Source organism: Carcharhinus amblyrhynchos, chromosome 9 (assembly GCF_965287045.1).
Source record: "Carcharhinus amblyrhynchos chromosome 9, sCarAmb.v2.hapA, whole genome shotgun sequence".
Lineage (NCBI taxonomy): Eukaryota > Metazoa > Chordata > Chondrichthyes > Carcharhiniformes > Carcharhinidae > Carcharhinus > Carcharhinus amblyrhynchos.
This window is the reverse complement of record NC_137332.1, coordinates 10,781,469-10,808,778: the sequence shown is the minus strand read 5'-3', so window position 1 is coordinate 10,808,778 and position 27,310 is coordinate 10,781,469. Positions and strand designations below refer to the sequence as shown.

Sequence of the window (27,310 nt, the reverse complement as noted above, 5' to 3'; positions counted from 1 at the left end):
AAGAGCCTTGGTGAGTTCCTTCAGTACATTTTATAGATGGTACACACTGGACTGCCACTGTGCATTGGTGGTGAAGGGAGTGAATGTTGAAGGTGGTGGATGGGGTGCCAATCAAGTGGGTTGCTTTGTCCTGGATGGTGTCAAGCTCCTTGAGTGTTAGAGCGGTACCCATCCAGGCAAGTGGAGAGTATTCCATCACACTCCTGACTTGTGCCTTGCAGATTGTGGACAGTCTTTGGAGAGTCACTCCAGAAGTCACAGCCTCTGACCTGCTCTGGTAGCCGCAGTATTTATGTAGCTGGTCCAGTTCAGTTTCTGGCCAATGGATGTAGATAAGAGAAGACTGTCATTGAATATCACGTAGAGATGATTACATTCTCATTTGCTATAGATGGCCATGGGTTGGCACTTGTGTGGTGCCAGTGTTACTTGCCACTTGACAGCCCATGCCTGACTGTTGTCCTGGTCTTATTGCACATGGGGCAGCACAATGATTAACACTGCTATCTCAAAAAGCCAGACCCAGGTTTAATTCCTGGCTTGGGTCACTGTCTGTGTGGAGTTTGCACATTCTCCCCATGCCTGCATGGGTTTCCTCCTGCAGTTCAAAGATTAGATGAACTGGCTATGCTAAATTGCTCCTTAGTGTCAGAGGGACTAGCTAGGATAAATGCATGGGGTTATGGGGATGGGGCATGGGTGGGATTGTAGTCAGTGCAGACTTGATGGGCCAAATGGCCTCCTTCTGCACTGTAGGATTCTATGAAGGATTGCTTTACTATGAAGCATGGCAAATAGTACTGAACCGTGTTTGTAAGTGCCATTAACTGGCACATTTTCTTCCCCAGTCTTGTGTTGTTGCATGTTGGTATGGAATCCTTTATTATCTGAGGAGTTTTGGTGAGATTTGAACCTGAAACCCCAAAGCATTGATCTAGATTTGTGGTTTACCAGTTCAATGGCTTATATAAGTAGGCCAGACACACAGGAGGGAGCCTCTGAGGAGTTTAGAAAGGTATTTGAATACTGTGCAATCATCTACAAACATCTCCATTTTTGACTGTATTACAGAGGGAAAGTAATTATTGAAACAGGTGGGTAGATTTTTGGGCCTAGGACACTACCCTAAGGAATTCCTGCAGTGATGACCTAGAACTGAGCTTATAGGCCTGCAACAAGCAGTGCTGGGTACAAATCCAACCAATTGGAAAGTTTTTCTTAATTCTCATGAGCTCCAATTTTGCTAGGGTTTGCTCTTACCACAAATGCTACCCTAATGTCAAGAGTCATTCTCCCCTCACCTCCTGAATCCAACTCATTTTCCCTTGTTTAGACCAAGGCAGCATGGTGGCACAGTGGTTAGCACTGCTGCCTCTCAGCACCAAGGACCCAGGTTCGATTCCTGGCTTGGTCACTGTCTGTGTGGAGTTTGCATATTCTCCCTAGGTCTGCGGGGTTTCCTCCAGGTGCTCCGGTTTTCTCCGACATTCCAAAAGATGTGCTGGTTAAGTGTATTGGCCATGCCAAATTCTCCCTCAGTGTACCCAAACAGCTGCTGGAGTGCGACGACTGGAGGATTTTCACATTTGCTTTGGTGCAGTGTTAATGTAAGCCTACTTGTGACTTATAAACTTTAACTTTAAGGCTGTAGTAATGAGGTTGGAAACTAAGTGGCCCTGACAGAATCCAAACTCAGCTACCATTCTGAATTCTTCTCATCATTGTAAACGCTTCAATGAAATCATTCCATTTCTAAACTGAAGGGAGTACGAATCATGCTCATTCAACCCGTCTTTATAATTTAGCCCTTTAAGGCCAGGTATAATTCTGATTCCTGCACGCAATATCCACTTCTAAAGCCAATACATCCATTGTGAGATGCAGTTCCCAAAGCGGGACACCACGTACTGTAGCTGGGGTCTGATCAAGGCTATTTGCTTATGATGGAAACCTTGAGCTGAAAAGCTAATGAGAGTCAGTACTGGAGAATCTTATTACAAAAAGCACCAGAACTTTAAATCAGTGCAAAACTAATGGAAATCAATGTAAGCAAATCAGTCCCAAAGCAAAGTGTGGAACACACACCATATTCCTTCTGTAAACTGCTCCAAATGCATAACAATTGAGATCTGAAACCTTCATCTCTGCATATTAGATACGCCACATTTAAGAAAATGCAACTGTGGAACTTCTTACAAATCCTAATACAAATAAATTTGATTCCATAAGAACACTTTCAGACACAAAAACTATAATGTAGGTCTCAGCAAAGGGGGAAAAGAACTACGCTGAAAAAATGCAGAAAAATTATCCTGCTGCTCCCGAGTCCTCGAGAGCAAATTTACAACCCCCTCCCCTCCCTCCCTCCCTCCCTCCCAGCCTCCTGACCCTCCTGTCTGAACTGGCATCAGTTCAGGAAATTCATCACAAAGTATTTTCACAGGGCGCGGGGGGGCTGCCTTATTGAACAATGGAAGGATCTAGCAGGGATTTTCTCAAACTGGTAAAGATTAAACAATTACAGAAATAGTGTAAAGACAGCACAAGTTACTGAAGCCAAATTTCCTTGATTTCCATAATCATGCTAAGGCAGTTGTTTCAGGTCATTGGTGGTTAGTGTCACAGTGGTTAGCACTGCTGCCTCACAACACCAGGGACCAGGGTTCAATTCTTGGCTTGGGTCACTTTCTATGTGGAGTCTGCACATTCTCCCCATGTCTGTGTGGGTTTCCTCCAGGTGCTCCGGTTTCCTCCCACAGTCCAAATGATGTGTTGGTTAGGTGCATTGGCCATGCTAAATTCTCCCTCAGTGTACCCGAACAGGCGCCGGAGTGTAGCAACTTGGGGATTTTCACAGTAACAGCATTGCAGTGTTAATAAAAGCCGATTCGTGACACTAATAAATAAACTTTAAATCATAAATACACAAAGTGCATACTAGGTACATTGGCTTGGTTCTAAAGGTAGTTCTCCGCCCTCCAAGTCAGAAGGTCTGGGTTCAAATCCCACCTCCCGCGTGTGGAATCGTGGCCCCTACTTCAGATGCTGCATTATCGGAGATCTTGCTTTTCAGGAGCGGGGTTGAACCAAGGCAGTCTGGAATAAAGGTCTTAAAGGTCTAAAATCAAAGTCAGCATTCCTTCCCAAAGCAACGCCACAAAGAAGATTACTCATCAGGTACAAAGTGGATTCCCCAATTTTCTACAGAATCGACCAAACTTCATTTTGTACCAATTCATTTTTGAGGCATTTCTTAAAGTTTTAAACTTTAAAGTTTATTTATTAGTGTCATGAGTTGGCTTACATTAACACTGCAATGAAGTTATTGTGAAAATCCCCTAGTCCCCACACTCTGGCACCTGTTTGGGTACACTGAGGGAGAATTTAGCATGGCCAATTCATTTAATCTGCACATCTTTCGGACTGAGCAAGGAAACTGGAGCGCCCGGAGGAAACCCACGCAGACACGGGGAGAAAGTGCAGACTCCACACAGACAGTGACCCAAGCCGGGAATCAAGCCAGGCCCCTGGTGTCATGAGACAGCAGTGCTAACCACTGTGCCACCTCTCCCAGCGAGGCCTCCAAGGCAAGTAAGCCCAAACGATTGCATCCCAGGCTCAGAGTTTTTCACACAAATGTAAAACATTCTGTTTAAATCGGACGCTTCTAAAGGCTTTTAAAAATCCAACTGGCTACATCTGTGTAAGTTACTCATCAACAAAGCATCAAAAGCCACCAATCTTCTAAAGAGAAGGTGCTGCTTTGACCTTTGGAGTCAATACAATATCAAAACCAAGTCTGCTCTTGAAAAGATCCATTCCACAGGTGTTCTCTTCGATTCAAGACACTCTCGTCCAGATGTTTACACATTCCTTTTCATCTCAGATCGATAGTAAATATCATGACTTTAGTCTTCCCTTTAGATGAACAGGGTGATGCACGCATATCAAGGACGTACCTTCCATCACTACCGCACAGTGACAGCAGTGTGCACCATCTATGAGATGCACTGCACCAGCTCATCAAAGCATTTTCCAAAACCATGCGCTCTCCCACCTAGGAGGAACACCACCACCTGCAAGCTTCCCTCCGAGTCACGCACTGTCCAGACTTGGAAATACCAAATATACACGTGTAAAAAATTTAAGATGGATCTTTTAGATTATAGGTATGTGTCGGTGGGAGGGAGGGGTATTTTCAGTTTTGGGATAGTTTCTCAGACTGACCAAATTATTTAATTTATCTCAGTTTATTTGGTTTATTCTTGTCAAATGCATTGGGATACAGTAAAAAGTATTGTTCTTGCACACTATACAGAGCATACCATTCATAGAGTACAGAAGGGCACCACAATGGTTGGCACTGCTGCCTCACAGTGCCAGGGACTCAGGTTCAAATACCAGCTTAGGTCACCCTGTGTGTGGAGTTTGCACATTCTCCCCGTGTCTGCGTGGGTTTCCTCCGGTTTCCTCCCACATTCCAAAGACGTGCGGGTTAGGTTGATTGGCTATGCTAAATTGACCCTAGTTTCTGGGGGATTAGCAGAGTAAATATATCTGGGGTTAACAGGATAGAATGGGATTGCTGTTGGTGCAGGCTCAATAAGCCGAATGACCTCCTTCTATACTGCAGGAATTCTATGGTTTTATGGGAGAAGAGAAGAGAGTGCAGAATGCAGTGTTACAGTCATAACTAGGGTGTAGAGAAAGATCAACTTAATATAAGGCAGCTCCATTCAAAAGTCTGACGGCAGCAGGGAAGAAGCTGTTCTTGAGTCAGTTGGTACATGACTTCAGACTTTTGTATCTTTTTCCCGCCAGAGGGAGGAGGGGAGAATATGTCCGGGACGTGTGGGGTCCTTCTCGTTGCCTCGGAAAAGCTGGCTGGAAGAAGTGTATACAGAGTCAATGGATGGGAGGCCTGTTTGCTAATGCAATGGGCTTTGTTCACAACCCTTTGTAGTTTCTTGTGGTCTTGAGCATTGCAGGACCCATACCAAGCAGTGATACATCCAGGAAGGATGCTTTCTGTGGTGCAATTTCCCCCCACTTTCATCTCCTGGGACTTCAAGTCTTTACTAATTGCTTCATTCAGCCACCCAATCTGGGTGTTTTCACACAAAGGTGCAGCATCCATTTGCATACGAGAGGGACTGATGCCATAGAATCATAGAAACCCTACAGTACAGAAGGAGGCCATTCAGCCCATCGACTCTGCACCAACCACACTCCCTCCCAGGCCCTTTCCCCACAACTCCAGCAGGCATCTTCTCCACTAGATCAAGCTCCTTTACTCAGGAATGGGATTAAAAACAACAAAAAGTTTAACCTTCGAGATCGCCACTCAAACCAGCGAGCCAGGTTTTTCAGGTGCCTTCCCTGAATCAGAAACAAAGTGCCAATAAGCGAAGCTCGAGCCATGTGCAAAACAACTCGCAAATGCACGGAGCCCCTAATACGAAGCAAGTTTGTCAGGCAGCAGACAGTGCTTTAGGGGTTGGTGCTGTTTAAATAGCGATAGGTTTTAATCTTTATTCCTTCAATTGGCTTTCACTTCTCCATCAATTAAAAATAACACTTTTATTTTGGACGAATGGTACCGCATTGTAAATGGCCTCTGAGCATCCCGCCGAGAGAATAACTTCTCTTTCCCTGAATCTACGTGAAATATCATCAAAACATCCCAGCTTGTTACTGATGGAGGGTTGCGTGTGGGCGACCAGTCACCCAGCAACACGCAGAGCAGCAACATTAAAGTAATACAAGATATGTCACTGCATGAATGCACAGCAGATTCCTGGAATACTCAATTCTCGGTTCATCAAATGTAACACTGATTAATATCGGTATAGTGTGTAGCAGGCCCACCAGAGGATTTGAGCACATCACATACAGTCACATCAGTGCAGTATGGAGGGAGTGCTGCACTGTGGGGGGTGCTATTTTTCAGATTAAACCGAGAACTCATTTGCTGACTAGGTTGGGTGTGACAGGTCTCATGGCGTTAGAATCCCTACAGTGCAGGAATAGGCCATTCGGCCCATTGAACTTGCACCAACAATCGCAGCCAGACTCTATTCTTGTTACGCCATGCATTTAGAAACATAGAAACATCAGGAGGCCATCTGGTCCTTCGAGCTTGCTCTGCCATTCATCACGATCATGACTGATCGTCCAACTCAACAGCCTAATCCTGCTTTCTCCCCATAACCTTTGATCCCATTCGCCCCAAGTGCAATGTCCAGCCGCCGCTTGAATACATTCAATGTTTTGGCATCAGTGACTTCCTGTAGTAATGGATTCCACAGGCTCATCACTCTTTGGGTCAAGAAATGTCTTATAGTCTCCACAACACTAAGAGGGAATTAGATCAAGAAATGTCTTATCTACTAGTCCCTCCTGATACTAAGGGGCAATTTAGCATGGCCAATCAACCTAACCCGCACATCTTTGGAGTGTGGGAGGAAACCGGAGCACCCAGAAGAAACCCTCACAGACACAGGGAGAACATGCAAACTCCATACAGTGATCCGAGATTGGAATCAAACCCGGATCCCAGGCGCTGCGAGGCAGCACAGCTAACCACTCTGCCACTGTGCCACCCAAGTTCTCCCCAATGTCATGGCCAATTATTTACCCCTCTAACAAACATCACTGAAGCAAAAAGTTCATCAGATCATTACCCCATTGCAGTTTTATGGTGTGCAAATTGGTCGCTACATTTGTTTACAGTACAATGACCACACTGTACAAAAAGTGCTTCATTGTCTATACACCACTGTGGGACATCCAGAGGTCATGAAGGACACCAATAAATGTGAACTCTCACATTTAATTTTTCATTACCATTTCCTCATAACACACACATAACAAAAATGGCCTAGTGGTATCATCATAGACTATTAATCCTGAAACTCAGCTAATGTTCTGGCACACGGGCTCGAATCCCGCCACAGCAGATGGTGGAATTTGAATTCAATAAAAAAAAAATCTGGAATCAAGGATCGTCTGATGATCATGAAACGATTGTCAATTATCGGAAAAACCCATCTGATTCACTCATGTCCTTTAGAGATGGAAATCTGCCGTCCTTACCTGTCTGGTCTACATGCAACTCGAGAGTGACAGCAATGTGGTTGACACTCCACTGCCCTCAGGCCAGCCAGTGACAACCGTGTCCCGTCGATAGTTAGATTCATAGAATCTCTACAGTGCAGAAGGTCACCATTCGGCCCATCGAGTCTGCACCGACCACAATCCCACCCAGGCCCTATCCCCATACCCCTACTTATTTACCCTTTTAACTCCCTGATACAAAGGAGCAATTTAGCATGACCAATCAACCTAACCAGCACATCTTTGGAGTGGAGGAGGAAACCGGAGCACCCAGAGAAAATCCACGCAGACACGGGGAGAACATGCAAACTCCACACAGACAGCGATTCGAGCTCTGGGAATTGAACCTGGGTCCCTGGCCCTGTGAGGCAGCAGCGCTAACCACTGTGCCAGCATGCCACCCTTCACATATTCCATCCCCTTCCTCCTGAGCATAGACTCCCTGCACAAACTGCTCCAACTCAACAGTAGATTGGCGCTCTTCACTTGGAGAAGCCACAAGATGGGCTAGTACAGGAGAGGGGAAGGGGAGGGGGGAATTGCTGCATTCTGGAGGCTGGGGCTGAGAAACAAGAATATTTCTTTGTGACAAGAGTGGAGGTATCTTTAACTTGCATCAAACCCCCGGTCCGCATGAACCTGGGAGAATTTGACACCAGCACCGGTTGTCCAAAAGAGGAAAAGTGTGAAAATCCCCAACAGGAATATCACTCACCTTCAGCACCAGTTTAATAAAATCTTTTCACTGTGTCCACAGCCTTATTAACACAGGGATCAGAGCCAGCTAATTAAAGCAAAGTTCAGCTTTTCACTTAAATCTAAAGTCTATAAGGTCATTCCATCAAGCTTTAGAGACAGCTGGTTTTGTGAACATTGATCGAGAATTTTAAAAAGACGAAGCATGTCAGCGAAATCCCACTGAAAGATATTAATATTTCAGGCTTTACATTTATTAGCTTTTAAAACCCTATATCAATATACAGACTAAGGGAATTACATGGAGATGAGACGGCTGTCTGAGGATGGGGAAATTGCCTCACTAAAAGAAAGACCAACATTCGTGGTCTCTTCACTGTTGCTAGGTTATCTAACTGCGTTTCAAACATCCATTAGTGGATGCAAAGAAATTTTGTTCAGTTTACGTTTACTTATTAGTGTCACAAGTCAGTTTACATTAACGTTGCGATGAAGTTACCGTGAAAATCCCCTATTCGCCACACTCCGGCAACTGTTCAGGTACACTGTGGGAGAATTTAGCATGGCCAATGCATCCTAGCCATCACGTCTTTCGGACTGTGGGAGGAAATCAGAACATCCGGAGGAAACCCACACAGACACACGGAGAACATGCAAACTCCACATGAACAAATACTGGGAAGACTAAAGTCACGATTTTTGGTCTTCTTAACAAGCTAAATGGCCCACTACTGTTGATCAGGAGGGCTCAGTTCTCTGTTACAAAATGTATTATGTGAATAATTTGAGACAAGACATAGAATCATAAAATCTTAATGCAGAAGGAGGCCTGCTCGACCCCCTGACAATAAGGGGCAATTTAGCATGGCCAATCAACCTAACCCGCACATCTTTGTGGTAAGTGCAATATGCTTGAGAGGATCAAGGGACTTTGGGTCCACAGTTCCCACAGCTCTCCACTACTAAGCTTTTCCTAGTCTTATACATGGCTTTGTTGTAAACTACTTGATAGAGATAGAAACACAGAAACTAGGAGCAGTTGTAGGCCATTCAGCCTTACCAGCCTGCTCTGCAATTCACTATGATCATGGCTGATCCTCTATCTCAATGCCATATTCCCACTTTCTCCCTATAGCCCTTAATGCCATTAGAATCTTTCTTAAATATATTCAGTGACTTGGCCTCCACGGCCTTCTATGGTAGAGAACTCCACAGATTCACCGCCCTCTGAGTAAAGACATTTTCCCTGGTTCTAGATTCCCCAGCCAGGCTAACCATTCTCCCTGCACCCAGTCTATCCAGCCCTGATAGAATTTTGTATGTTTCAATCAAATCTCTTCTTATCCTTCTAAACTCTATTGACTCCAGGCCCAGTTGAACCAATCCCAAGCACAAGATCACGCTTAGCATCAAAATTCAACACACGATCTACTCTTAAAAAGTTTGAGATGGCCAGTCCCATACAGTCCATCAGATGGGCACCTCTGAGATGAGTCCAATACTTGGACTTGATGATTTTCATCAAGGGAAAAAGCCAGCTCGCAGAGGTACGTGGAACCAAAGTAAGTCTTTACCTTGAGTGCGCACAATGTCAGAGGAGGGTGCTTCTTTCTGTTTACAAATCCCCAAAAGTCTTTATCCCTTGATCTAGCTTTCAGCTCTATGTCATTTTGCACAGTGATTATTTCCATGTCACGTCCACTGCTTTGTTCCAACACCTGCTGACATTTTGCTGCCAGCTATCCAATATCCACTTGAACAAAAGGATGCGAGACAAACAGAACGATTTGCTCCAACTTGTCTAACTCCCAAAATGGGCAGAATTCCTTTTCCAATTTATTCAGGTGATCACAGAACTTGTTTGAATAAAACTCTATCTGTTTGACCTGTTGTTGGATTTTCTCCAGATTTGGGAAGGAATTTTGTTCTTCAACTGGGAGAACCATGGGCCAAGTTTAAACTTGAACACATTCAGTGCACTGATCATGTGTGACGAGTCTCTGTCCCTCCCCCACAGTTCACAGCTCAGCTCATTCAATTTTTGCAACCACACCTTATCTGACTGCTCTCTGTACATCTCATTTCTCGATTTAAGGTGACAATTTCAGGAAGCCAATCTAAAAAATCTCTGGAGGACTTTCCCTTGACTTAACCACCTCACTTCTCCATGAACAGTTAGTTCAGGGCGGCACGGTAGCATGGTGATTAACACTGAAGGGTTAGCACTGCTGCCTCTCAGTGCCAGGGACCTGGGTTCGATTCCTGGCTTGGGTCACTGTCTGTGTGGACTTTGCATGTTCTCCCTGTGTCTGTGTGGGTTTCCTCGTGGTGCTCCAGTTTCCTCCCACAGTCCAACGATGTGTTGGTTAAGCTGATTGGCCGTGCCAAATTGCCCATTAGTGCCCAGATGCATAGATTAGGAGTGCAAATATGTGGGGTCACGGGGTTAGGGCCCAGGTGGGATTCGATGGGCCGAATAGCCTCTTTCTACACTGTAGGGTTTCTATGATTCTATGAAATGGCATCAAGTTCGAGTAAGGATTTGAACAAGCAAAGTTGCAGAACTCTGACACGAATGGAGTCGACAGTCTTGACAACAACTGTCATTGCAGGAGAAAAGTCAATGACCTTGCTCGCGTGTTGGTGGATAACTCAGTGGTAACTGACAAAGGGGGGGGAATTCAGGATCAATTTCTGCAAAATGCAACAAAGCCTGCACTGACACCCAGCATTGATGTTGTGATTGAAATGGGCTTGTTGATGAGAATGTTTTTCTCATTCACATATCTTTTACATTTGTTGTAGACGTCCACACCTCCTATACTCTGACTGGCAGAAGACTGAAGGAGTCTTCCTTTGTTGCTACATCTTTGAATGCCACATGAAAGCAAACAAACAGTCAGCTGGGCCCTAGCCGTCACGTCTACCGACTCATCAAACTGTACTGAGAAATATTCACAGCCTGATGATTCTTGGTATATTTACTGAGACACATCCTCAGAAAACTATTCCACCCTTAGACACGGTTAAAGCACCAAGTGGCACATTCTTGACTGTTGTCATAATTTCATTGTTGCTTTTGAAGTTTTGGAACAAGGTGTCAGAAGCAACAATCGTAGCCTCCTTGAAAACCTTGTCATCAGCGAACAGTTTATGTTTTGCCAGCAGATGGCTAAGGTGAAAAGTTGTCTCCTTGCTAGCCTTGCCTTTTGCCGTGGGTATTGAAAAGCGTGACTGCTGAGCTTGCAACATGTTCCCTTTAACTCCCCAACTTTTTGTGTCCGAATGGTGCTGTTTAAAGGGAAACTTTCTTGAAATTCTGCATGCATTATCTTGTGATGCCATTCCAAATCACCTCTTTGACTCAGTGCTGCATTCTGCTGACAAATGGTCTTGTCTGTGACATAAGTGAAATTCGCTTTCCCATTTCTGGTGGAAATGGTAGGTTTTTGCTCTCTTGAGAGTTCCCCGTCTCCTCGTTCATCATGTCTTCACTCAGCTTAGTCCACAGTTTGGCGCATGTGTTTTGGCAGCCAATGAGCTGATTCGCTCATCATTACTAGATGTCCGAGTTCCGCACACCTTCAGCAGCCTTTGACTTTGAGACTCCAGGATTGACTTGTCAATCGTGATCAGCTGATTGGAGACCACAGATTTACAGAATGTGGGTGTCGCGGGCTAGGTTAGCATTTATTGCCCATCCTTAATTTGCCTGCGTTATGAATGCACCTTCCTTGGTCATCGTGGCCTTGGCATCTTCCTGGTGAAATGGTGCAACAACAATAATCTCTCCCTCAATGTCAGTAAAACAAAGAAGATAGCCATTGATTTCAGGAAGTGTAGTGGAGGACATGCCCCTGTCTACATCAACTGGGGATGAACTGGAAATGGTTGAGAGCTTCAAGTTTTAGGCGTCCAGATCACCAACAACTTGTCTTGGTCTCTCCATGCTGATGCTATAGTTAAGAAAGCCCATGAACGCTCCCACTTTCTCAGGAGAATTCCGGAGGGAATTTGGCATGTCAGCTACAACTCTGATCAATTTTTACAGATGCACCATAGAAAGCATTTCTTCTGGTTGTATCACAGCTTGATATGGCTCCTGCTCTGCCCAAGGCTGCAACAAACTACAAAAGGTCGTGAATGTAGCCCAGTCCATCACAGGAATCAGCCAACCATCCATTGACTCCATCTACGCTTCCTGCTATCTCAGAAATGCAGCCAGCATAAATAAGGACCCCAAGCATCCAGAGATTCTCTCTTCCATTGGGGAAAAAGATACAAAAGTCTCAAAGTCACATACCAAATGACTCAAAAACAGCTGCTTCCCTGCTGCCATCAAACTTCTGAATGAACCTACCATATATTAAGCTGATCTTTCTCTACACCCCAGCTGTAACTATAACACTACATCCTGCACCCTCTCCTTACCTTCTCCCCCATGAACTCTATGGCAATGTGATTTGTCTGTATTGCACGCAAGAAACAATACTTTTTATTGCATCCCAGTACGTGACAATGATAAATCCTGGGGTGGAATTTGAACCTGGAGCTTCTGACTCAAAGGCAGAAACGCTGCCCGCTATGCCTCAAGACCTCCCGCCCAAACAATAACATTCTTTCACAAAATAGATCTCCTTTCAACTTCTGCTTCCCATCTCTCCTGAATGCAGCAGCACTAATTTGTGGATAGCTGCACCTCTTCGCTAATTTCCCGTCTAAGTCAGACCCTGGGCCAATGAGGCTGGAATCCTCTAGTCGGTTCGCAATTCCATCCTCACCCCCAGCATCACAGCCTCTGCCCGAGTCATCATTAGAAAATCTCGGTTCCAGCTTTAGTCTACAGCCAATGAAGTGCCAATATTGGAGTAAGAGCTTTGACAAAGGGTCATCTGGACTCGAAACGTCAGCTCTTTTCTCTCCTTACAGATGCTGCCAGACCTGCTGAGATTTTCCAGCATTTTCTCTTTTGCTTTCTGTACTCCTTGGAGTTTAGAAGAGTGAGGGGTGACCTTATTCAAACCTGTCAGATCCTGAGGAGGGGGGGTTTGACAGGGTAGATGGTGAGATGTTTTCACTAGTGGAAGAATCTTGAACAAGGGGGCATCGCTACAAGATAAAGGGCTGGTCATGTAAAACTGAGATGCATAGAAGTTCCTTCTTGCAGTGGGTGGTAAATCTCTGGAATTTTCTACCCCAAAGTGGGGGGAGGCTGGATCATTAGAAGCATTAAAGTGGAGGTGGATAAATATTTGATAAATCAAGGAATAGAGGGCTATGGGGAAATGGCACTGAAAAGGTTTTGAGACTGGCATTGATCGCCAGGATCATATTGAATGACGGGACAAGCTTGAAGGGCCTGGTGGCCGCTTCCTGCTTCTGTTACCTGCATTCTTTTGAATTATAATCGCTGTTGTAATGGAGGAAGCATGACAGTCAAACTGTACTTAGCAAATTATACACAGCCAACTCGGTCACCTGAGTGGACAGATGGGACCTCAGTTCAACATCACAACTGAAAGACGGCGCTCCGACAGTAATGCCCTGGAGCTTCAGTCCGGATAATGTGCTCAAGACTCTGAAGTGGGAATGGAACTTGCCCCCCTACCTCCCAACTCAGAGACTGGAGTGCAAGCGACTCCTCCACAGGAGTAATCCATTCGAATCTGCCTGATTGAGTGGACTTACCAAGTCGTTCATGTTATTCTGGCTGGCTGGGCGAATGTCTTCCAAAAACTCCAGAAGGTAGTAAGTGTATCTGTCCATCAGATGGACCCCAATGGCAAGATCTGGCTGGTGCTAATAGAAAGGCAAATCAAACGTTAAGCAGTCATTGGTAAATGTATGAAAGCCTGTGAGACAACGAGAATATTTAGCAGCAGCATCACTCTTCACCAAAGATTAACTAGTCTGCTCTCAAATTGTTCACTGACTGAATAAATACATCATCATAGCTCTGGGGAACTAACCTGTCTCTGAATAGTGGTAACAGAAATGTCATTTATTTTAGTCATTCCCTCATGAGATGTGGGCATCGCTGGCAAGACCAGCATTTGTTGCCCACCCCTAACTGCCCTTGAACTGAGCGGCTCGCCAGGTCATTTCAGGCTGTAGTTAAGAGCTGTGGCCCTGGAGTCACCTGTAGGCCAGTCTAGATAAGTTAATACGGTGATTTTTTAAAAAATTATATGGGTTACTGGGTATATAAATAGAGGGACAGAATATAAAAGAAAAGAAATCCTATTAGAATTTCATTAATTATTAAAGGCCTCAGCTGGGGTGAAACAGTGGTTAGCGCACTGCTGCCTCGTGGCACCAGGAACCTGGGTTCGATTCCCAGCTTGGGTCACTGTCTCTGTGTGGATTCTGCACGTTCTCCCCGTGTCTGCTTGGGTTTCGTCCCATAGTCTGAAAGGTGCATACTAAATTCTCCCTCAGTGTACCCAAATAGGTGCCGGAGTGTGGCAACTAGGGGATTTTCACAGTAACTTCACTGCAGTGTTAATGTAAGCCTACTTGTGACACTATCAAATAAACTTTAAACTTAAAAACCGGAGAACTTTGGACAAATCTGGGCCGCACACTCCAGGTTTTAGGTAGGGTCCTGAGGAATTTTACCAGGACGTTATCAGTGAAAAGGGCTTCAGATATGAGAGGAGGGGTTGAAAATTTTAGGGCTGTTATCCTTGGAGCAAAGGTCAAGAGAGGAATAACAGATGCTTTTCAACGGAGAGGTTTCAACAGAGCAGATCAGTTATCAGAGGTCAGAGAGAGATTTAACATCATTGGTGGAGGAGAGTAGTGGGAGGATGAGGAGAAATGTGCTCTCGCAGAGTTACCGTGGCCTAAAATGTTCTGAGGGCCCTGTTGGAAGCTGATTCCATAAATAATTTTGAAAGGAAGTGGACGCGCTGTGTGAAGTTGAATTTATGGGGGAACAGACAAAATGTGGGCACGATGGGATGAAGCCACCACAGACTCAATGGGCCGAATGGCCTCTTTCACTGCTGTAAGATTCTACAAGGGCACCAGCCACAAACATCCATCTTTTCACTACTCAGCTCCATATTTTCTCCATTTACTGTTTCTACACAGATTATCATCAATCAGATTCTCAACAGAGCTGCAGACTTACTGAAAGGGAGTCCTCCCCAACCTGGCTGCTGGCCAGAGCCAGAATATTAGGAGAATAAAACTTTTCATACATGGAGGCTCCCTGGCAAGTGTCGATGATGAAAAGCAATTCGTGGTACCTGGAGAAAGCAAACGCTCGTCAGTCTCAGAGCAAAGGTGTGGCCTCCCTGCATCCTGTAAATCAAGCTGCTCTCACAGGCTCTCCCTTTCCCAAACCACTGAAGAACAAAACAAAACAGTCGGCAGCTCTCCAGCTACGAAAGAAGTTGCATTTATATAGCGCCATTCACAACCTCAACGTCCCAAAGTTTTTACCGACATGAAGTACTTTCAGAGGGCGCCGGGCGCAGAGTTGCCGAGGGTGCTGAATGGGAGACAAGGGTGGGAAGCTCTGCGGGGGGGGGGTGTCAGAGAGACCTTCAGGGAGGGAAGGAGGCAAAGAGAGGAGCTCTGCAAGGGGTGAGTTGTGCATACATGGGATGATCAGTAAGGGAGGGTATGCAAGGGTGGAGTGATCAGTGGAGGTTGGGGGGGGTCAAAGGGTTGCAGAGCAGGGAATGGGGGGAGGCAGCGGGGAGCCCCAAATCAATCTTTCGATGCTGCAGTGAAAGCTTTTATGCTCAAATTTCGGTGGGGGGGGCGCACGGGCACTACAGCCCACAACATTCTGTACACTGCGCTATACTGTGATCTCACCAATGGTACAACTATAGCAAAACATCCCAATTGTTATATTCCACTCCCCAATAAATGGCCACATTCCACTTGTCTTCCTAATCTCGTGTTGTACCTGCTTGCTAACTCTTCCTGATTCATGTACCCAGCCTTTTGAAAGGATGGGACGGGAAGCTCTGGATTTCTTGCTAAAAGAGCACTGCTTGGTTCGAGGTATTAGCAAAAAGGATTTGAACAGAGGAGTGACGGACTGAACTAAAATCAGGGGAGCTTTACGTGGTTCGAAAAGGTATCACGGTTATTGATTCAGACTGCCAGAGAGAACTATCTGTTTTTGCAAGGCTGACATGGAGATCAAACCTCTCTATCCCTCCTTTTTAAAAAGATTCTTTCATGGTGTGGCCAGCATTTACTGCCCATCCCTCATTGTCCTTGAGAAGGTGGTGGTGAGCTTTCTTCTTAATACAAAAGTGTCCAGAGGGGTAATTTTTTCACACATAAGATGGTGAGTGTCTGGAACAAGCTGCTAGAGGCAGTAGTAGAGGGTATAATACCTTTTATAAAGCATTTTGATAGTTACACAGGTACGATGGGTATAGAGGGATATGGGCCAAATGCGAGCAATTGGGATTAGCTTTGGGGTTTAAAAAATAGGTGGCATGGACAAGTTGGGCCGAAGGGCCTGTTTCCACCCTGTAAACCTCTATGACTCTAACCTTCTGACTCAGAGACGTGAGTGCTGCCACAAAGCCACGGCTGAGGCACACAAACCCACGCGCACACATTGTGCTAATTTAGTCCTGGAGTGATCTTAATTTCATTCTGGTGTCTGAACCACCAGTTTTAATCTCATCTCGAAGCAGCCAATTCCCTAGTCAGACAATCTCAGCACGGAGTGGCACTTGCAGGAAGCGCAGGTTGAGAAATCACAGCGTGAAGCTCCTCCCTGTCTACCGACAGAAATAGATGCAAAAAAAAAGGTCTGAGGCTAATGGCTTCTCGATGAGCACTTTTCATTGAGTTTTCTTTTAAATGATGTTTCCAAATTCCTAGTCAGTCATCTCAGCTTGGAGAAAAAAATTTAGTTAGCAATTAGCGGTTTAGATTTCTCCCAAGGCATCCCGCAAGTCTTTCTGAATTTTTGGTTACCGTTTTTGTTTCATTCTGCGCCTGTCTCACAAACACAAAACAACTGAGGATAGGAAAATAAACATAGCTTCCAGCAAAAACCTCTCCTTATTCATTTAGACTCCAGAATCTGGTCCGGAGTTGTGGATGGCTGACTAGTGTTTGATGTGGAACTCAGGGAAATTAAAATTCTGGCCCATCCATGTCAGTCTTAGTTTACATCTGAAAATTATGCTCAACTTTGATTTGCTGGCGAAAATACAAGGAGGGTGGTGACAACTACTTTTCTTCTCATTTAAACATAGCATACGTTTAAGCAATGAGGAAAGAGGGATTAAACAGAATCATAGAGTCCCTGCGGTGCAGAAGGAGGCAACTTGACCCTTCGAGCCTGCACTGACAACTGCTACCCAGACCCTATCACCGTAACCCAACGTATTTACCTTGCTAATCCCCTTGACACTAAGGGGCAATTCAGTATCGCCAGTTGGAGTGTGGGAGGACACCAGAGCACCCAGAGGAAACCGACACAGATATGGGGAGGGACTGTGGCACAGTGGTTAGCACTCCTGCCTCATAGTGCTAGGGACCCGGGTTCAATTCTGGCCTCGTGTCTGTGTGGAGTCTGCACATTCTCCCCGTGTCTGCGTGCTCTTGGTGCTCCAGTTTCCTCCCACACTCCAAAGATGTATAAAAATTGGCGCCTGATGTTACAGCTGTATAGAATGTTGCTTAGGCCACATTCGGAGTATTGCGTCCAGTTCTGGTCGCCGTACTACCAGAAGGACGTGGAGGCTTTGGAGAGAGTACAGAGAAGGTTTACCAGGGTGTTGCCTGGTATGGTGGGTCTTAGCTATGAGGAGAGATTGGGTAGACTGGGGTTGTTCTCCCTGGAAAGACAGAGAATGAGGGGAGACCTAATAGAGGTGTATAAAATTATGAGGGGTATAGATAGGGTGAACAGTGGGAAGCTTTTTCCCAGGTTGGAGGTGACAAACACGAGGGGTCACAGGTTCAAGGTGAGGGGGGCGAGGTTGAACTCAGATACCAGAGGGACGTATTTTACACAGAGGGTGGTGGGGGCCTGGAATGCACTGCCAAGCAGGGTGGTGGAGGCGGAAACGCTGGGATCATTTAAAACTTATCTGGATAGTCATATGAGCAGACTAGGAATGGAGGAATACAGAGGAATGGTCAAGTTGGACCAATGAGCGGCACAGGCTTGGAGGGCTGAAGGGCCTATTTCCTGTGCTGTATTGTTCTTTGGATTAGGTTGATTGGCCATGCTAAATTGACCCTAGTGTCAGGCAGATTAGCAGGGTTAATATGCGGGGTTATGCGAATAGGACCAGGTGGGATTGTGGTCTGTGCAGACTCGATGGACCGAATGGCCTCCTTCTGCACCATAGGGATTCTGTGATCCAAACAGTCACCCAAGGCCAGAATTAAACCCAGGTCTCTGGCGCTGTTGGGCAGCAGTGCTACCACTGTGCCACTATGCCATGTTCTTGAACAGTAGATTCTGTCTGCCTTTCATTAGGGCTCTTCCCCACAACATGAGGAGTGTGTCATACACAAGTGATCCCTTGGCAGAGACCAGCACCCAATTTGTGCACATCTGAGAAGACTAAACAGGGACAACAAGTGGCTTTCTACCTGTCAGAATTAAAAAGGAACATGGGCTGTGGCATGGGATAGGTCTACCTGCAAATACCTTAGTCTCTGAGTGTGTCTGACTGTGGCATCACTCCTTACACATATATCCAGGCTAGGATAGTGAATACTAAGCAGCAGCTTGTTCAATCTTTTTACCTTCTCTTTTGCCACATCTGCTCAAATGCATCAGCAAGCTCGACGTTAGTAATTTCTTCGGAATCCTGGAATTTTAAGAAACCATTGCCACCGTGTCCTTTAATATAAAAAAAGACAATCGCACAAGTAGTAACGATGATATGGCGGTCAGGTCAGTGTGCAGTGCTCCTGTTTTTAGTTCAGAAGATTTGTGGGACTAAGACACCCTCCAATTCTCTCACCCTCCATTAAGACTGAAGTCTGCATTCCACGACACCCAAATGAGACATGAAACTGAAACCCTGTTCATGCTGACATTGGGAGCTTGATGGGGAGGCTGTTTCTGTTTGTTTGTTCATGGGATGTGGGTTGCAACATGTGCTGCCCATCTCTTGTACAAAGATGTGCAGGATAGGTAGATTGGCCATACTAATTGTCCCTTAGTGTCCAAAGATGTGTACGTTAGGCGGATCAGCCACAGTAAAATGTGCAGGGCTACAGGAATAGAGTAGGGGAGAAAGAATGTGTAAGAGAGTCAGCACAGACTTGATGGGCTGAATGGCCTCCTCCTGAATGGTGAGGATTCTATGATTTCTAAGATTGAGAACAGTTATAACTCAATCACATTGTGATGGGTCTATAGGCCAGCAGGGGTAAGGATGGCAGATTTCCTTCCCTAAGGGACAGCAATAAACAATAGCAAATTATGACAATCGATAATAGTTTCATGGTCACCGTTAATAAGGCGAGCTTTCAATTCAAGTTATTTTTATATTTGTTCATGTTACAGTGTCATTTTGAGTACAGTGTTCTTATGAACCTTTTCTCCTCTGTAATTACTTTAATGACGCAAGTTAAGGATTCTGAGCATATGTTCCATTTGGAGGGGTTTTCAGTCTGCCAGAGAGTGTTCTGTAAACAAGAACTGCTTTATTAGTGCTCTTATTTTCATAGATATTACCGTTCTGCTGAGTTAAACTTTGTTTTTATTTATACAAAGACGATCATTCTTTAAACGCTGCATTCTACTGCTTTATTTGTGGACTCAAGCTTCTACATCTGTTTGGCGATGAGAAGAAAACGGCAAGAAAACAGTTTTCGATGTTCAGTGGGGCAACACGAGTTTCCCAACAGGCCTTGGGACTTCTGTGCTTGTGTCGGCAGGAGGGAGGGATGCGCACACACACACGCATTTTGTTTCTTTTATGTCTTCAGATCGGGAACTGGTTCTGCTAACATTCGGCAGGAATCGTTCCAGGAAGCAGGACGTAAGAAATGGGACAGAGAGAACGCCCCAAATCAAGAAGGTCATCTCAGAGCAGGGAGAGAAGGTTCCCACTGGAAGGTTCCAGGCACGGCCAAAGGTAGGAATCAGAGATAAATCCCATTGAGTCAAAATCAATGACAGCAGCAACACAAAAGGTTCCACAGAATCATGGAATCCCTACAGTGCAGAAAGAGGCCATTCAGCCCATCAAGTCTGCACCGACCACAGTTCCACCCAGGCCTAATCCCACATAATCCCCCTGACACTAAGGGGCAATCCCACCCAGACCTGTTCCCCATAGCCCCAAGTATTTACTCTGCTAATCCCCCTAACCTACCCATCTTACATGGAGACATAGAAGGCAGGAACAGGAGAAGGCCATTTGGCCCTTCAAACCTATTCCACCATTCATTATGATCATGGCTGATCATCGAACTCAACATTCTAAACCTACTTTCTCCCCATAACCCTTGATCTCATTCGCTCCAAGTGCTACATCTTGAGACACAAAGGGGCAATTTAGCACGGCCAATCCATCTAACCCACACATCTTTGGAGTTTGGGAGGGAACTGGAGCACCCAGAGGAAACCACACAGACATGGAGAGAATGTGCAAACTCCACAGTTCCCAAGGCCAGAATGGGTCCCTGGTGCTGTGAGGCAGCAGTGCTAACCACTGTGCTGCCCCAAATTAAAAAATAGCATGGGGAGAGCTGACTTGAAATAAAGCGGGCTTGAGAAAAGGCCAGAAAATCTGAGAAGGCAGCCACACATTGGTGAGCCGTAAGAGCAAAGGTACCCTTCTGGAGCAGTGGCGTTCTGCTTGGCACGGACGAAGATCTGAGTGCGTGCTTGGAAGGTGAAGCCTGACAATACTTCGGAAATCCAGAGGAAAGGAACCTCAGGAGGCAAGATTGTTGAAGACATCCAACTGGAAGCGACATTTGGAAAGAATTCAAAAGTAAGTTCTTCAAACTGGAAGATCGGAAACTCACGCTTTGAAAGGCACATAACCACAGCTTGTTCAAACAGAGCTGAAAGATCCAGGGATGTGGGCACAAAACCCTAGACTGACCACCGCACTGCAGGAATGCTGCAATGTCAAAAGCATCAGTTTTCGGGGGCGATATTATGCTGAGGCCCTGTCTGCCCGCAAAGATCCCAAGGTAGCACGTTAAAGAAGAGTAGGTAGATTATCCCTCGTATTCTTGGCAATAGTTAATCCTAACTTGCTGAAGAAGGTTAGGGGGAACGGAGTTGGGGGTAAGGTGTTAGTGTAGATAGAGGATTGGTTGTCTAATAGGAAGCAGAGAGTTGCTATCACTGGGTGCTATTCTGGTTGGCGGTTGGTGACTAGTGGAGTGCAGCAGGGATCGGTGCTGGGGCCTCAACTGTTTACCATTTACATAGACGATCTGGAGGAGGGGGCTGGGTGTAGGGTAATGAAATTTGCTGACGACACAAAGATGAGTGGAAAAGCAAATTGTATGGAGGGTGTGGAAAGTCTGCAGAGGGATCTGGATAGGCTGAGCGAGTGGGCGAGGACCTGGCAGATGGAGTATAATGTTGGCAAGTGTGAAGTTATCCACTTTGGCAGAAATAATGCTAGGAGGGATTATTATTTAAAAGGTGAAAAGCTGCAGCATGCTACAGTGCAGAGGGACCTGGGGGTCCTTGTGCACGAGTCGCAAAAACCTAGTCTGCAGGTGATCAAGAAGGCGAATGGAATGTTGGCCTTTATAGCAAGGGGGATAGAATATAAAAGTAGGGAGGTCTTACTGCAACTGTACAGAGTACCGGTGAGGCCGCAGCTGGAGTACTGTGTGCAGTTCTGGTCGCTGCACTTGCGCAAGGATATATTGGCCTTGGAGGGAGTGCAGAGGAGGTTCACTAGGCTGATACCGGAGATGAGGAGGTTAGCCTATGAAGAGAGACTAAATAGACTGGGTCTGTACTCGTTGGAGTTTAGAAGGATGAGGGGAGATCTTATAGAGACGTACAAGATAATGAAGGGGATGGATAGGGTAGAGGTAGAGAGATTCTTCCCGCTTAGAAAGGATAGCAGGACTAGAGGGCACAGCCTCAAAATAAAGGGGGGGGGGGGGGGGGGGTCGCAGTTTAGATCAGAGTTGAGGAGGAACTTCTTCACTCAAAGGGTGGTGAATCTCTGGAATTCTCTGCCCGTTGAAGTGGTGGAGGCTATCTCGCTAAATATATTTAAGTCACAGGTAGATAAGATTTCTGACAGACAAGGGAATTAAGGGTTACGGGGAGAAAGCGGGAAAGTGGAACTGATCCACTTCAGATCAGCCATGATCTTATTGAATGGTGGGGCAGGCTCGAAGGGCTAGATGGCCTACTCCTGCTCCTATTTCTTATGTTCTTATGTTCTTAAATCAGGGGGAGTTATCTGATCATTCTCAGATGGGTTGTGGAAGCTTGCTGTGCACAAATTGGCCGTCACCTTTTATACATTACAACAGTGCTTTGAGAAATTCTGAGGTTGAGAGATCCACTATCTAAACACATTCTTTCCGGCTAGTTTAATATTAGGAGACTCCCTCACCGTACCTACCCGTCATGTAGATGAGAATATTACTCCTGTCATCTGAAAGCAGGCGTTTGGATCGGGGTGTACTGAGAGGCAGTCGACCCGTCAACACCCGTAAGAAGTTTTCAACAGTAACCTGAGAAGAAAATAAATCAGTGAGGCTAAATCCCCTCTAATGTCCAGGCCCACACCTCATCCCACCACCCCCCCCCCCAACAACACTGCCCCCCAGCTACTGCCCCTCCCCTCCAGCCACCATCCCCTCCCCCCCAGCCACTGCCCCCCCACTCCCCCCAGTCACTGCTCCCCCCCACTACCGTCCATCCTCCAACTAACAATGCAGGAAACATGTTTGCCTGTTCTGGATCTGGTCACATTTTGCAGCTGCGTTTATCCACATAGCAACTGCCCGTCAAAGTAATCAGCTGAATGTTTTGAGAAATGTGATCTTGTGCGTATAAATTCAGTTCTTTTTGCTGTAAGTCACTGGGTTCTTTGCAATCTTGATAAGAGGTCAGCGCTGGACATGCAGTGTCGATATTAAACATTCTCACATCAGGTAGAGCTTAGCCAGAGAGAGTGAGGTTCCCTTTATTCCAGTCCAATAACATTGCCCTATTCATCCTGGGAGAAGAGGGTTCCTTTCCAAATTCACACACAAAGTGAGAAATCACAGTGTGGAGCTCCTCAGTGTTTACAGACATAAATAGACAAATAGTCAATGAAGCTGCATTACAGGCACTGTGACCGGTGGAAATCGGAAACAAACAATAATGAACACACAAAGACAAAGACAATCTGGTCAATCCAGGCTTCCCACAAAAGTGTGAGCATTATATCAATGCTTCCTCAATCTTTTCCTGATGTTACCCTCGTTTCATAATCAGGTGTAGTGTGACCACAAGGTGTACATTTGGAGAATACCAGAGTTGTGGGAAGGGAGCTGTCAGTTGCTGCCCCCATCCTCCCTCCTTCAGCCCCCATTCCACTCCTCCTTTACTCCCCCATCTCAGTTTCCTCCTTTACCCTCCCCCACCTCTACCCTTCCTTCGCTCCTCCTTGCCCCGTCTCTCTCTCTCTCCATTACCCCCGTTTTTCTCTCTCTCTCCATTACCCTCATCTCTCTCTCTCTCTCTCTATTACCCCCGTCTTTCTCTCTCTCTCTCCATTACCTCTGTCCTTCTCTCTCTCTCTCCCCATTACCCCCGTTTCTCTCTCTTCATTACCCCCGTCTCCTTCACCTCCTATTCCCCCACTTTCCCCCCTCCTCTCTCAACAGTTCCATAAAGGTATGTTATATTTTAATTACTAAATGGGGGTAAAAGGGATAATTTTACACCAACAAAAAGCTACACCATACAGCGAGCACTCTGACCTCATAGCCCCGGTAGTCAACCTCAACATTGTCTCCATAGACATTCAGCTCCATGTTCTTGTGACTGAAGATGGTGGCGGGTTTGGGGTTCCGGGGGTTACACGCCATGTCATCAGCGAGCATCAACACGATGTGGCTGGAACAGAGAGAGGTTAGCGTTAGCTCCAGAGCTCAATATGCATTCCACAGTCACCAGATACAACTGGAAAACCCATGTTACCCAATATGTTCAGCAACAAGTCTCTGAAATACTCCTCTACTTTCACCTCAATCTCCACTCTGAAACCCATAACAAAAAAAAAGTGGGGAGGTGATGGCCTAGCGGTATTATTGTTAGATTTAAGAGTTTGAAGTTTATTTATTTCTGTCACAAGTAGGCTTACATTAACACTGTAATGAAGTTGCTGTGAAATTCCCCTGGTTGCCACATTCCGGCGCCTGTTCAGGTACACTGAGGGAGAATTTAGCATGGTCAATGCACCTAACCAGCATGTCTTTCAGACTGCGGGAGGTAACTAGAGCACCCGGAGGAAACCCACACAGGCACGGGGAGAACGTGCAAACTCCACACAGACAGTGATCCAAGCCAAGAATCAAACCCGGATCCCTGGTGCTGTGAAGCAGCAGTGCTAACCCCACTGTGCTGCCATGCCACCCCAATACTGTGTCTCCCAGATGTATCGTTAACCTGATAACAGCTGCCCTTTCAGCTGGGTGGTCAAGTTGGGCCGAAGGACCTGTTTCCATGCTGTAAACCTCTATGACTCTCTGGATGTTAAATATCTCAAGGCACAATTTCAAAGACATGCAGGAGGGTTCTGCTTGGTGCCATGGCTAATGATGATCCCTCAACTGACATCACAAAGAGAAATTACTGGTCATTTATCCCATTGCAATTTGTGGGAGCTTGCTGTGCACAAATTGGATGACATTTTACTAGTTTGCAGCAATGGTGCACGTCCAAGATACTTGGCTGGCTGCAAAACCCAGTGGGACAACCTGCCGTGTCGAGGGACGGGACATAAAGAGGAAAGAATGAACTTGCCTTTGAGTAATGCAAGTATGCCCCGAGTTACACGAGTGACCAGAAAAACTATCACATCAACACCAGATGGCACAGGGCATTTACAGCGTGGTCAGGTTTCTCTCTACTGGGTTCCACGGACTGAAGAACGAGGTGGGCTGTTTATAATCTGCTGGAGTTTCTCTTACCTGTCTGGGATGCCGAGTCTCTTAACGCTTCTATAAATTGACAGCGTATTGGCAACATGACGATAGTTGAACCAGAATCTGGATGTGCACACCTTGGGAGTAGAAACCAGAAGAGCAGAACAATTAACACTACATCAAGGCAGGCCATCCAGTCATGACAAGGTGCAAGGATGCACGGCAACAAATTCTACTCCAACAGTAATTGCAAAATGATCAGCTACCAGCTGATTGAGGCACCCCAGTCAAACCACTAACATTTATAGTTTAGAGATATATAAGATTGAAGTCACAAGTAAGGCTTACATTAACATTACAAATGAAGTTACTGTGAAATTCCTCTAGTTGCCACAGCCCGGTGCTTGTTTCGGTCAATGCACCTAACCAGCACATCTTTCAGAATGTGTGAGGAAACAGAGCACCCAGAGGAAAACCACGCAGGCACAGGGAGTGACCAAAGCCAGAAATCAGACCCAGGTCCCTGGAGCTTGAAGCAGCATCTTTCAGATGTATCATTAACCTGAATCCAGCTTTCAGCTGCGTGGACATGATGTTAAAAGATATGGATAAAATAGACGTGGAGCGTATGCTTCCTCTTGTGGGGCACTCGAGGGCGAGAGGTCATAATCTTAGGATACGGGGTAGCAAATTTAAACCAGAGTTGAGGAGAAACTACTTCTCCCAAAGGGTTGTGAATCTGTGGAATTCCCCCAAAGTGCGATGAATGCTGGGACAGTGAGTAAATTTAAGGAAGAGTTAGACAGATTTTTAATTGGCAATGGGTTGAAAGGTTATGGGGAGAAGGCAGGAAAATAGGGATGAGGAGCATATCAGCCATGACCGAATGACAGAGCGGACTTGATGGGCTGAATGGCCTAATTCTGCTCCTATATCTTATCAACTTATGAAGAGGTCCACTTACTTATTGTTCAGATACCTCTCACTAGGTCAGGGTATCAGAGGGTAAGGCTAAGACAATATAGAGGCAGCTTCATACCTAAACAAACTGAACTGGAAGCACTTAATGGAACAACGTAGAGGGAGCTTTAGATCTCCACATGCTAGCCAAGTTTGTTTTATAGAACATTATTGAAAAGAGAGGTCTGCAATGTCCTAACTATGTTGCGGGCTGTGGGTTTTACACAAAAGAAAAGGGCGTGGTTTATTCACGCAGATTTAAAATAACAGCAGGGTTATTTTGGGAGTAACTGCAGCAGAAAACGTAACTAAGGCAGGAGCCTGTGGAACATCCCAATGACATCACTATCAAATCACGTGACTGCCTCTTAAAGCAATCACGCAACCACTTAAATTGATAACAGGTTTACTGTGCTTCAGAGCATTCTGCTTAACCAGAGCAGCAGAGATGGGCACCAGGGGGTAGAAAGCGATAGGCCTTCGTTCCCCAGCACTGTCAGTCACCTTATTCAACAACGATTTGTATTTATGTAACACCTTTAATATGTTAGAATGTTCCAAGGCGTCTTACAGGAGTGTTACCAAACAAAACTTGACATCAAACTGCATAAGGAGATATTGTTCCATTCATAGGATGTGAACTTTGCTGGCTAGGCCAGTATTCCCTATTTCTAAGTATCCTTGAGGAGGTGGTGAATCTTCATCAACAGCTGCAGTCTATATGCTGTCAGTACATAAGGGTAGTCCAGGTTTTTGACCTAGTGACACTGAAGGAATGATATTATAGTTCCAAGTCAGGATGTGGTAGGGGTTAGAGGGAAATTTCCAAGTGGTGGGGTTCCCATGCCCCTGTTGCCCTTGTCCCTCTAGGTGGTACAGGTCACGGATTTGGAAGATGTTGTCATAGAATCCTTACAGTGCAGAAAGAGGCCTTTTGGCCCATCGACCACAATCTCACCCAGACCCTATTCCTGTAACCATGCATATTTACCCTGCTAATCCCCCCTGACATTAGAGTCAATTTACCATGGCCAATCAACCTAACCCGCACATTTTTGCACCGTGGGAACAAACCAAAGCACACAGAGGAAACGCATGCAGACACGAGGAGAATGTGCAAACTCCACATAGACAGTGACCTGAGGCTGGAATCGAATCCAGGTCCCTGGTGCTGTGAGGCAGCAGTGCTAACCACTGTGCCACCATGCCGCCCATGTCGAAGAAACCTTAGCAAATGCTACAGTGCATCCTGAACATGATACATACTGTTACCACTATGTGCTACTACTGTTTAATCAGTATCAAGCAAACTTCTTTTTCCTGGATGAGTACTTGGCACACCATAACATTCAAGGCTATGGGCCAAGTGCTGGCAAGTGGAATTAGGTGGGCAAGTCAGGGCCTTTCATGCATCGGGGCAGACTCGATGAGCTGACTCAACGAGTAGTAT

General features: G+C 45.8%; 1 protein-coding gene across 1 annotated transcript in view; it reads right to left on the bottom strand.

The window, feature by feature from the left end:
• The window catches only part of pigk (phosphatidylinositol glycan anchor biosynthesis, class K), a 133,285-nt gene that overhangs the window by 94,844 nt on the left and 11,131 nt on the right, over window positions 1-27,310 (bottom strand). Inside the window, exons 3-8 of the mRNA XM_080195161.1 lie at window positions 24,946-25,037; window positions 23,734-23,869; window positions 22,383-22,494; window positions 18,562-18,658; window positions 14,948-15,065; window positions 13,501-13,611 (exon numbers count right to left, since the gene is read on the bottom strand). Of these exons, the coding sequence (XP_080051287.1) occupies window positions 13,501-13,611; window positions 14,948-15,065; window positions 18,562-18,658; window positions 22,383-22,494; window positions 23,734-23,869; window positions 24,946-25,037 (666 nt within the window). The remainder of the gene's footprint in view (window positions 1-13,500; window positions 13,612-14,947; window positions 15,066-18,561; window positions 18,659-22,382; window positions 22,495-23,733; window positions 23,870-24,945; window positions 25,038-27,310) is intronic.